Source organism: Nuphar pumila, chromosome 15 (genome assembly GCF_984573655.1).
Source record: "Nuphar pumila chromosome 15, dmNupPumi1.hap1.1, whole genome shotgun sequence".
NCBI lineage: Eukaryota > Viridiplantae > Streptophyta > Magnoliopsida > Nymphaeales > Nymphaeaceae > Nuphar > Nuphar pumila.
In genome coordinates this window covers 34,354,513-34,367,288 of record NC_143263.1, presented here as the reverse complement: position 1 = coordinate 34,367,288, position 12,776 = coordinate 34,354,513, and the positions used below count along the sequence as shown (strand labels likewise).

Here is a 12,776-nt window from a genome sequence, read left to right as displayed (position 1 = left end):
TTCAAGTCTCTTCATGAGGGGAAGAAGAAACAACGTTTTGAATGTAAAACTGAAGCTGAAGTTAATATTTCAAGTATTTGACAGCATGAAGCCAACATATACATGACTACAAGTTACGCAATCTCTAGAACATCATCAGACTAATCATTCTCCGCAACCCTGTACAAAGATGAAGCCACAAACTGGATAAGAATATAGTGAGCGCACGCCATATCAGCCAAATCCACAGCTAGTGATTTCAAAAAGAACGGACCATATCATTATTTCATAGCCCAATCCACATCTAGTGATTTCAAAGGACCTTGCAGGCCTTCAAGAAAACATGCCTCCAAGTTTTTGAGCAAAGTCATCGTCAACATCTGTATCTGAACATTCATTCTCAACTTCTGCAATCCTCTTGTTAGCCACTCCATTGGTTCCATTTTCGCTATAAATCATCTCGACACCACCATTGGTGAAACTGTGCTCAAGTTGTCTGTTGTCTCTGACTTGATTGGGAAACATTGCTGCTGAGCTTACCCCACCTGCAGATGACCCCAGACTGCCACTCATCTCTTTCTTTTCCTCCTGAGATTCTGCGACTGAGTGTGCGTCTCTATGATCAGTGACTGGGTCCCTTACAATTGTGCTGGTCAGCCGGCCTACCTTGTTGCCTAGTGAGCCTGGTCTAGCTTTGTCTTTGAGAAGTTCACTTAAAGGTTTTGGACCTAGGAAGTCTTTAGACACATCTCGGATTGGTTTCAGAATCTCACGAACCACATGATCCTTGTGTTCCATGTGTTTGGGGCCATCTCCGCTTCTTTCTCTTGCTCTTTTCTTTTCTTCTTTAATTTGCGAAAGACTCTTTGGTCCGGCAAAACCATTTGTTTCTCGTTCACTTGTGTTATCCTTCAGTCCTTGCCCTCTTGAAACCTCAGAATGAACTTTGAGTTTTGTTTGCCTTTTCGTTTTTTCATGCTCGCGTCTCCTGCCATCCATCAACTTTGTATGCCTGATCTTGCGACCTCTTGCATTACCGTTCAATCTAGAATCTGCCTCACCATGATGAACCATTCTATTCCTTATCACTTTTGATGACAATCTTTGACGGCTTTGGTCTGCAATGTACCTCCCTGGCCGTTCTCTTCTAGCATCATCCAAATGCAACAAATGAAGATGGTTTCTTGGGTAATAATCAAGTTGTGCACAATCATCGATCCTACGCTTCTTAAGGTGTTCACGAAGATCTATGCAACTTCGATACCCGTCTTCAATTTCATGAGGCCGAGCTCTTCTTTTACCAGAAGATGATAGTTCTGGCATTGGCACCCTGAAGTGCTGAGGAGTTTTTCCGATAGGACCAGATGCATAGTAGTCATTTTCCAAGGGACTGTAAGTGTCCACCGTTACATGACGTTGAGGTAATCCAGCATCTGCATAATTCTCAAACCCAATTGCATCTTCATAATCATACTGTAGCAAGTGACGAAATTGTTCAGTACCTCTGTCATGAAGCAATGAGTATTCAGCATCTTCTTCATAACCAAGATACTCTGATTCATCATCAACAAGCACATCTAATCCAGGAGATGACTCCCACCACTCTTCCCGTTCAGTACCATTCATATCTTCCTCTGAACTCTGATCCCCCAATAGAACAGGTTGTGAAGTTATGAAATCATCATCCTCAGGGAGAAGGGAGTGAGATGATTTGACCGTAGAATCATCAGCATCTGGAACACATGCCTGTGGAGAAGGGCAATGCTCAGTATCAACCACATCATCATCATGGGCATGGCTTTTTGGATGAAAAGATGCAAAAACCGCCTTCGGAGGATTCTTCAAAGGATTAGGAGGATTTGTTGAGGCTGGTCCGGTATTGGTTCCAGTTGAAATCTTAGCCTCCAATTGCTGACCATCTGCATTGGCTTCAGTTGTCTTTGACAACTTCAAGGAAGGTTGGACACCACTTGGGCTGTGCAGGAAGGGGCACTGATCCCCCTTAATGCAGTACCCACTAAAATAAAAATAGCAAGGAACATTGGACTTGGATTTTGGTAATGATTGTGGTTGCACTGGAGGAGGAAATTCAGATGAGGTCTCCGTCCATGCATCTAATGGCTGCAAAAAAGCAGTAAATTCTGAGACTAAATTATAAACAATTTATATACATGATCAAACTTGGCTAGATCGAGGGTAAATATTTGTTGGATCACATTCATTTGCATGTTCAAACTTGATCACTGGTGTTAATTAATCAACTCATATTTCCAAATGCCAGGACAAAGCAGGTTTTGTGAAGGTGAGTCTGTGTGCATGTGTCTGGGGATGGTGGGAATGTGAGTGGAAGGGGAAGACAGTTAATGAGCACATGCTTGTTTAACAAGGAAATAAATGCACTTGAAGCAGATGCATGGTCAGTTAGAAAAGATGCCAAGAATACAAGGATAACAGGTAGACCAATGCAAAGCAGGAAAAGAAAGCAGCAGTGATGATTTGACAATAACAAATACGGTTTGTAGCAAAAGGATAGAAACCAATCAGAAAAGATTTCAAAATCTCCTTCCAAAGGAGCATAAAGTTCTACAGCTACTTTGTTGGCTGGTCAGTTGATTGGCGCACAAGGTTACTGAAACTTGGAATGCCAAATTATCATTCCTGAATTCTGGTGAGATTTAAGATTTTTTTACATTTTCTAGGTCTCTATTGGGGTAATCTAGAAAGATACAAAAAATTGTTAAGAAAAGACAAAAAAAAAGGAAATTTATAACACACTACAAACACACAGATATATATACATATATATAGAGAGAGAGCAGTAGAATAAAACTTTTGCAAATATTCACCTTTGCTTGAACTTCAATCTACCAAAGAAATGTGGTAATTTCAATTTCTTGGGATTTTATCTAGGTAAATATAAGATGTTCAAGGTACCAGAATGCCATAACAAGATCACAAATAAAACAGAGGCAATGGTAACAACTAAGGTTGCCAGAAAGGGAAAGGGAAACGGAAAAGGGAAATGAGGTTTTTCAGGTGCATGTGAAAGGGGAAACATGAAACAAACCTGGAAACAAATTGGGAAACATTTAACAAGAAAAAATTTGCCGAACATGAGAAACATGTATGCCACAAAAGGGAAACGCTTGGGAAATGAGTTTCCCAAATATGGGAAACGTGTTTCCCATTTTTTTGTGTTTCCCACGTGTTTCTGAAACCTGTTTCAGAAATGGTTTCCCGGGAAACGCATTTCCTATGCTCCTATAGTGTTTCCGGTAATCCTGGTAACAACACCATTTGAAGGATGGGGTGCAAAGATGATGGGGATCCCCACTGAGGCATCCTCTGAAGCTATGTCACATGGATACGGCTGTGGATATGGTGATTGGGCCATTCTTATGAAGTTTTCAATAAGATTATCATATAAGGGGTTATGGAATGGGAGCCAAAATAGAGTATCCATGTGACATAACTCTGAAATGAAGAAGGCATCGTGAGGAAGAAGATAAATAGTGAATGATGAAACAAGCTGAAACTTTTTAAGGAAAAGCTAACAGGTTTTAACTTGGAATATGCAAAAGAAAGCATACATCTAGAAACATGCTCAGGTCTTGAGATTGGCTGCACCAATGAGCTGGAGCAGACCTCTTGTGCACAGTGGTTAAACAAAGCAATGGATAATAGAGTGAACCTTGGTCCTTTTCTTTTTCCTCCCAAATTCTTCTAGATACAAGAGTTGCTAGTTCATCCATTGTTTCTGTCACTAAGCATAGACAGTTGCCTCAAGAATAGCATGTAATATTTAGATATAGGCTGTTGAAAGTAGGACTCTAAGAAACATTGTGAATGATGGAATTCTTAAAAAGGAACTAAACCACAACAATTAGTGGAAGATTTGGTCCTTCAAAAGGGCTCTGGAGAATATTCTCACTGAAAACTTGTTTACAAGCTCTCATAGAACCATGAATCTACTTCAATAAAGATAAGCACAAGATCACCCACAGCAACAACTATGATACCAATAAGTGTCCCAAGGTAGAACTTTAAGCAATTACCAAAACTTAAGATCCCACATGTTACGAGTTGTGACTAGCATTCTATAATGAGTCAGATATAGCACCTGCTTAGGCCATTGTTAAGGATCTAACATCCATTTTCCTTGATATGGAAGAAGTGGAGGAATTAAGTATACATCAGAAAATAAAAGAAGGGTACTGTTAGCTTCCGCAATCTTCCATGAATTTAACAAGTTAACTGCTTATTCTTGCTCCTTACAAAAGTCATAATAATGTCCTTGGGTTTATGCATTCATTGATCACCACCAAGGTTACTTTAGCAAATCTACATAAAGAAACATTAAAGGATGCTTGCATTCCAGAAATGCAAATAATAGATATGTCTATCTCTACAAAAATTACTAGTCTTACAACATGCAGCAAATATTAATGTATAGAACTGCTAAGCTTCTCCAAATTTGTGAAGAGCAATAAAAAGCGGTGCTCTTGTAATTGTCCACAAAAGGCTGTGGACGCTAAAGCTGCCCAGTAAAGAAAATCTATTTCTAGGAAATAATCTCACTTCCTTGGCTGATCCAGAGAAATAAATGTGTAACCATAATGCAGTTTAAGCTATACATACAAAATATTGAAAAAAAAAACTAACCAAAGGATAAATGATTAGATTGCTGGAGAACTGTGACATTAAAAAAAATGCATACAATGACAAGAACATGCATGAACTACTGCATTTATTTTTCCTTCCCCTTTAACAATGAAGCATGGGATTCCCATAAGATCATTCACTTCTCTCATTAAGATAGACTATGCAGTAATTCTCATGAGAACACATAAATGATGCCTGTATCACACTATACACATGTAAAGATCAAACTATGCAATGAATACCAGTGGTATTATAAGGTTACTGTGATTTGTGGCGTCTGAGGAGTCACGCTTGCAAAAATGTAAATTGCATAAAGCTCAAACCAATAAACCAACATTCAATATGCAGCTTTTACAACAAACCAAAAGCTAATATCAATAAAATATGTATTTTGAAATACTTATGTAGATTTCATCAGGAATGAAACTGCATCTATGAATCATCAGGAATTTTCCTCACAGTATCATGACTCCAAAAAAAAAATGAAAAAGAATCAATTACTATAAAACCATCACATTTTTAACATAATGTTAATGCAACAAAAAAACTTTCTTATACTTTTACACTTCTCATAATTTTTGTAATTTCATTGTACTTCACTACACTTTTATTTTCGAATGGTTTACGACAATATTTTCTGGAGATTTCCCCCAAAAATTGTAATCTATTGTGAGATTTTCCTGCAAGATCTTTCCAAGGACGAGATTTGTGACACTAAATCAAAATAATTTGACAGTCATGCGCACAAAAACTCAAATCACACAAAGCTCAAACCAACAAATTAATATGTAGCTTTTACAACAAAACAAAAGCTACAACCAACAAAATAAAAATTGCACCTTCAAATAGTTATATGGATTTAATCAACATTAAAACTGCAAATGACAGAAAAAGAAATTTGAAAGAAAAATCCCCTAATTTCACTATCCAAAAGATCCATCTATCTTGTTTATTGATTTTTTCATGATTCTAAGTGGGTAATGATGACAGATTGATGACATACCAAAAAGTGAAAATTGGTTATGGACTCAGTTATAAGTACAAAAATAAGTCCAGCAACTGTTTGCTGCCACCTGTTATTAAGTAATTCTCTTTCTCTGCAAATCTCCTCCATCTTTTACGTCAAATTCAAGAACATTCATGGTTTTCAGGCAACAAGCAGCATGACATGATGAGACTTGATTTTGGGTTTATATTGGATCAAACATATCTCTAATCCAAAAGGAAAACAAAGGAAAACGAGAACCTCAACCTTATCCATAGGCATTGCTCCCTACTACCTAGTGATTTTTTTTCCCTTTAATTTCCATTAGCAGGACACATGAACACAAGGAGTATCATTTTCAACTTTGTTTTGAGATGTATCTGAGATGCATCAATGAATTTTTTGCCCTTGGAGTTGACAAATAAACTTATGATCTGGTTATTGAACAAGCACAAAAAAACAATCCAGTTTCCTGCAATGAAGCATCCCAATAGAGATCTCTCATTCCCATATGTGCCTTTACCACCGTAACCCAATCTCATATTTTTCTATGATCAAAATCAATTTCCCAATATTCTAGGAGTATGGATGACATTCACCTCCATTTTCCCATAAATAAAGTCTTGAATATGAGTTCAGAAGTTGAAGAAATCCGTTCCTAGAGAATGATCAATTTTCAGCATGCAGGTAATCCTCAATGCCCTAATCCTCCCACTCCCCACTGCCCTGACGAGATGGTGTCCAACTACATGCATCTGCATGTATGCACACATGAAAATTTCTGATCTTCCTTGTGCCCTAAAGGACTTCCACAGCCTACAGGGCTTCAGATGGAGCAGGATGGGTATCTTAATTAATCTAGCAGATTACATATAGTTATATAGTATATACTACAGGCTGAAGAATAAATAATATCATTTAATCATGACATCAAACATGCACTAACCAGTAAATCATATAAGTTTCCACAGGTATCACCTGCTACAGAGCACAAAGAATTTTGGAGCATCACCATCATTATTGAATTCGATAGCAGAATGAGTACATAGACATCATAGAACTGACCACAATTTTCCCATTATGACTCCTCAAACATCAAATGTGCAGCATTTCTCAATGGTTTTGTATCAAACAAAGGAGATTAAGAGATCACTATATACATTGGATGGCTAACTTCTTTATTTTTTCTCCGTTAAACGCATCAACATTGTTTGTAAAATGTAGAAAAAGTAGTGAAAGCAGCACGGAAAACCAATGGACCACCAGTACTAAAAAAATCTCCGCTTGCATGACAAGATTACAGTGTCCAATATAGTGCAACCCTCGATCAAACCAAGTTTCACATAAAGTAAATTGCGGAATAACAATGCACCCGAATAAACAGAAGAAAAAAAAGAATGCTTACAGGATGCCTGAATGCGCAATGGGGATTGAGGCAATTCCCTTCCAACCAGAACCAGCAATCCCTGGGATTCAGCCGGGCGCCCTCGCTATGCCGATACTCACATTCACTACCCTATAGGCATCCCACACACATATTCATCAGCAAACTTATTCGCATTCATCCCATCTCCAAATGAAACCAATCGATCAACATAAAAATTAAAACAAAAAAAACCGTCTTATCATCCAAGATTGGATTAATGGATTCCGGCAATGTGAAACAAAGAACAGGAGGCAATCTTGAACCCTAGAAACGATTCAGCGGGAAAAAAAACACAAATGTTGCGCGTATTCAAGGATTACCTTCTTGCAAGTTAGAGGAGACGCCAAGAAATAGACGCAATCTGTGTTCCGTTTCTGCAATTCATCCTCCATCGCCACACAAACGCCAGAAAAAAAGAGTTGTGTTACCGGATCCCTCTACTCATTCTCTTCCCTTACAAGGCATTTTGGATTCCGCTAAGATGAAGAGAAAGCAAACCAAACAAAGGAATCAAGAGACTCAAAGGGAAGACATCCCCTAGGGTTAGGGTTTCCATCTCACAAACTCCGTCCCATATTCCTCTTTCTCTCTCTCTCTTTCTCTGAGTCTCTCTGCGTTTCATATTTTATAGGCAGAGCAGGCTTCATGTGAACGGGTCGGATCTGGTTTGGATGAAGGGTTTAGTAACCCGAACTAATCGGGCTCGGATTCGGATGGAAAAGAATACTACCAAATCCAGAACTGATTAACCGAAAATTACTAATCGGATATAGGCTAGCTTTACACATAATATCTGTATGATACACAGATTCCTTTCGAGCTCATATTCGGATTTGGATGTAAAAATGCATCTCTAATCAGAATCCAATTCATGATCGGATGCACTCTCGTTTATCGAATCTGACTAAATGGATACCTGACCCATATCCAAACTGTTGGTGCCTCTTAGTAGTGTTAACACTTACCAATTGTGCCATCTTATTTAAGGTATCGGCGGTCAAATCCAAATCCAATTAGTTGGGTTCGGTAGTCAGATTTGGATCCGATTAATAATCAGAGTCGGGTTCAGTATTTAGTTTTGCATTCAAACCCGAACCCAAACCGACAAAAATCTAAATGCTACTAAAACCCAACCCAATTAAGTGTAAGTATTGTGTTTTAAGGTAGTCGGATCTGGATTCAGTTTTATCTAATTTCATTTGAAACCGAACCCAATTAGACCAAACTTTTCGGCAAAATCTTGAAACTAAAAAATAGATTAAAATGTAAAGAAATATTTTTTATAAGAAAAATAAATAAAAACATTTAAAAATAAAAACCACACTATTTTATCACAAAAAATAGCCATTAAAAGCGTAAATAACATGTTTAAATCGGGATATTTATGTTTAAAAAAAATTGTTTGGGTAACATGAGAAAAATAAAATGAATGATCTTAAAAAAATGAGAGAGAGATAAGTTGCCATATTTTGAATATATTGTAAGAAATTATCGTTTAAAGCGTTCAAATAATTTCTCATGAGATTTTCATCGCGATGGTGGTGTGTGATGATGGATAATGGTGATTAATGGTGGGGAAGGTAGTTTTGCAAGAGGTGGGTGGTGATGAGATGGATGATGTGGTAAAAAATCATCATGGGTGGCGGTGGCGGCGGTGGAGCTTCTTTGATGGTGGTATGGTATGGGTCCGGTTCATGTAATCCTTATATAGAATAGGAGTATGGTTTCTCTTATGGTAAATCTTATTAGACCCGAGTTAGGACCTGGTACCAGTATCTTAAATCAAATATGGGTTTGGTCTCACCTACTTCTGAACCAAACCCGACCCATTGACACCCCTAATAATGGGAGGTTTTAGTTCACGTTTAGACTACTACGGGCACTCAATGGAGGAGTCACTACCACTAGGGGTGTCAAGGAGCCAGGTTTACCCGGACTCGACCGGAAACAAACCCTATAGGGTTTGGGTATGGTGATAAATAAGAAGACCCGATTAAGACCCGGGTCTGGACCCAAATATCTGATTAATACATGAAACCTGGTATAGTTTGTGAATTTTTGTACCAGGCTCGGACCCGAACCGAGTTCCAATTAACACCTATAATTTTTTAATATAAAAATGATAAAAAATATGGTTTTACCAGGTATGGTCCAGGTTTGGTTCTTTTTGTTCTTATCGGGTCCGAGTATAGTTTTTCTTATAGTGAACCCGATTATACCGGGTCCGGACCTGATACCATACCCAAAAATCTGATCCAAGTTTGGTTTCACCTGGGTCCGAACCAAACCCGAGCCGTTGACATCCCTAACTACCACACACACATGAGGGATTTAACTGGTATTTGATCGACCAAGGGCATGAAGGGTTCAGCTGTCTGAGATCCTAAGGATTTTTGTGAAGGGTTCAACTGTCTGAGATCCAAAGGATTGTTGTGAGTTAGGTGCTTTTCTAAACCATTCACTTTTGCCATATTTAAGCTTTCACCTATAGATAGGATTTTCACAAAAAATTCTAAGAAAAATCTAGAAAATTAAGTATTCAGCCTAGAAGCTAAAAAGTGTGCTCAACAGCAAGACGTGTCTTTTTCAGAACTTGTAGTAAAGAAAATCATATAATATTTTAAAAATATTAAGAAAATGGCCAAAAAGTATTGTTTTAAAGAAATCTTCAAATATTAAGGCAGCTATGATGAACACTCATGCATATGCAGACATGCACACAGACACATGTGCGTGTTCTTGTGTATGCGTGCGTGTGTGTGTGTGTTATGTAAAAATTTCAGGACACAATCACAATAGATTCAATCTTGAAATTTACAATTTCCAAATTTTGAAAAACTGGGGTTCTTTTAATCTTTTTTTTAACTAATTTCAGTTTTTAAATATTTTTGCTATGTATAAATTATTTGTTATTTTAAAATTTTTAGATCATTGTTCCTTTCAATTTTAAAATATTAAATCAATTGTCATTTATTGACAAATCATTTGTTTATTTTTTAAAGTGTTTACTACTTGTAATATTTCAAATTCACTTTTTATTTTTATTGTTTAAATCACTTTACCTTTAACAAAATAATTTTTAACTTTTTATTTCTTAACTTTGTATCCATAGTACTATCACACTTAATAGCAAGTAATTTAATTTTTTAAATAATTTCAGTTTTTTAATATTTTTGCTATGTATAAATTATTTGTTATTTAAAATTTTTTAGATCATTGATCCTCTCAATTTTTAAATATTAAATCAATTGTCATTTATTGACGAGTCATTTGTTTATTATTTAAAGTGTTTACTATTTTTAATATTTCAAATTCACTTGTTTTTATTTTTATTGTGTAAGTCACTTTACATTTAACAAAATTATTTGTAATTGTTTTCTACTTTTTATTTCTTAACTTTGTATCCACTTTAATTAAATTTTTTATTTTTGGATTGCTTGTTATTTTGTCATATTTTAAATCATTTTCTATTTAATGGGAAGCATTTCAATTTTCAAATTTTGAAAATTATTATTTTTTAGTATTTGAAGTTACTTGACACTTTTAATTTTTGAACTTTTACCATTTAATTTTTTATCCTTTAATTATTTGTCATTTTTCATATTTTCAAATCACCTAGGATTTTTGTATTCAATGTCTCAAATAACTTGTCAATTTTTATTTTTATATTGAATGTCTTATTTTTGTTTGTAAGTCTTCATTATTTTTTTCATATTTTAAATGCTTGTGATTTTTTATCTTTTTATTTTTTAATTAGTTGTTGTTTAGTGATGAGTAACTCAATTTTCATTGAAGACCCAAGGGGTTTGGCATAGTGGGATGGGGCCTAGACGGTTTGACTGCAGTCTAGGTTCAAATCTCATGGGGTGTCATCCCCATGCATAAGCCGAAGCTTGGCGACTCCCTGGAGTTAAGGGGTAAGCCCTTAGAGTTTTACGGTGACATGGATAAAGTCTGTAAGTATAGTAGGCTGAGCCAACACAACTAGGTCTCTACGCCTGGAGAAGTTTCTTTGAGTAAAAATAAATATAAAAAACTCAATTTTCATTGACTCCTAAATTAAAGAATAAATTCATGATGATGCTAATGAAGGTACGAATCTTTTGAATAGGAATCACCTTCTTTTTGTATTTTTTATTTTTTCTTTAGATTGGACTCAATGAATGTGATTACAAGGGTACGATGTCTAAGGGCTTCAAAAATCAACAGTTCATAATGTATAAAAATTTATGACCCAAAAAATTATATTTTTATATTTAAAAATATGATCCTAGGATTGATCTTTTGTAAGCTAACTGTGTTGAACACCTCTATGTGGTTAGTCAACAAAAAAAACTGGCTTTTTCATACAATTTAGAGGCCTAAATTTAGAGTTAAATAAAACAAAAATAATTAAGTCTTTTTTTCATTCTTGTTCTCTTTTTTTTAGGCAGTTATAGAAAATGAAAAATAATCATATTGTATGACAAATTTGGCGTATTTTCCCAAATGCCTCACAAATTTTGAAATTTGCTGGATGTCAAAATTTTTAGGTTCCTAACTTTTTAAGACATTTTTACCCTTAGCACGTGCAAATGTCTCCCAATTTTTGCGTGTTACATCACAAGTCTCTCGATATTATTGCAGAAATCATGAATTTCACACAAATAGTATGAATATTGTGATACTGCTTGTGAAAATCCGTTACTTGTGAATTTCATCAAGAGTTTTACCTTGGTGGTTGCAAAAGTCTGCCATTCGTTATAGAATTCATAAAAAGTTTGTGGAATTTACGTATTTTTGCATGCTATCGGCTTATAGTGATGCAAAATTCTGTTTTAACATGCGAATTTGTGTATATATAAGCAATTAGAGTGTGAATTTTGTCAAGAGTTTTGCATTGGTTGTTACAAAAGTCTACTTTCAATGCAGAATTCATAAAAAGTTTATGGTATTCACAGACTTTTGCATGTTGTCGACTTTAGGCGATGAAAGGCTCTATTTTAGCATGCAAATTTAACTATATATATATATATATATATAACCAATTAGAGTATGAAATTCGTTAAGAGTTTCGCATTGGTGGTTGTGAAATTCCTAAAATATTTATGAATTTCTATTTTTTTTAATGTAAGAATTCCTCAAGCATTAAAAGTTGTACGAGTATAGTATAAAAACAAAACTAGGGTGATGCAATAACAAGATGTGGACTCGGTACACACCGATTCACGATCCAAGATCCAAACAAATCTTGACACACGCAGAAGCTTATACGACAATGAGTCTGAATAGGACTTTGTGGAACAGAATTTCAGGACTCGTGTACTCTGTTTCGACAGATGTAGTCCAAATAAAAGTTGTGCGTGACTCGCACAACTTTCCAACGAATCCAAAGATACTTGATTCGAACCAGCGGTGTTCGTTCCACGGACTCGGAACTCGGACTTGGACGGACAAACAACTCTATGACAGACTTCCGGACTCCACAGACAGATTGTTTGAAGGGGGTTTTGACCCTGCAAACAGTAAAGCTTGAGAAAACTCCCAACTGATAAATCAAAGGTCAGATCTAGACCTTTCCAACAAACTAAAATTCAAAATTTTCTAATTTTTGACAAGGCTCTACGGATTTTTGAATTCTGGAAAATGATATGAGATATTATCAAAGGAATTAAACTTCAAATATTCGACAACAACAAAGAGATTAATATTTTTGAGGTATTTAAACAAAGATTTAGATAAAAC

The 12,776-nt window shown here is 35.8% G+C and overlaps 1 protein-coding gene across 2 annotated transcripts; it reads right to left on the bottom strand.

Moving 5' to 3' along the window:
• Positions 1-7,655, bottom strand: LOC149815088 (zinc finger CCCH domain-containing protein 34-like). 2 transcript variants are annotated; one of them, XM_089989393.1, is made up of 4 exons: positions 7,373-7,652; positions 7,032-7,142; positions 1,482-2,100; positions 1-1,412 (listed from the first exon to the last, which is right to left on the bottom strand). In XM_089989393.1, the coding sequence occupies exons 1-4, from the start codon at positions 7,442-7,444 to the stop codon at positions 313-315; spliced, it is 1,902 nt and encodes a 633-aa protein (XP_089845519.1). In that variant the 5' UTR covers positions 7,445-7,652; the 3' UTR covers positions 1-312. The 2 variants fall into 2 exon arrangements, with proteins under 2 accessions (XP_089845519.1, XP_089845517.1); XM_089989391.1 differs by having other exon boundaries at positions 1-2,100; positions 7,373-7,655.
• Between the last annotated feature and the right edge of the window lie 5,121 nt (positions 7,656-12,776).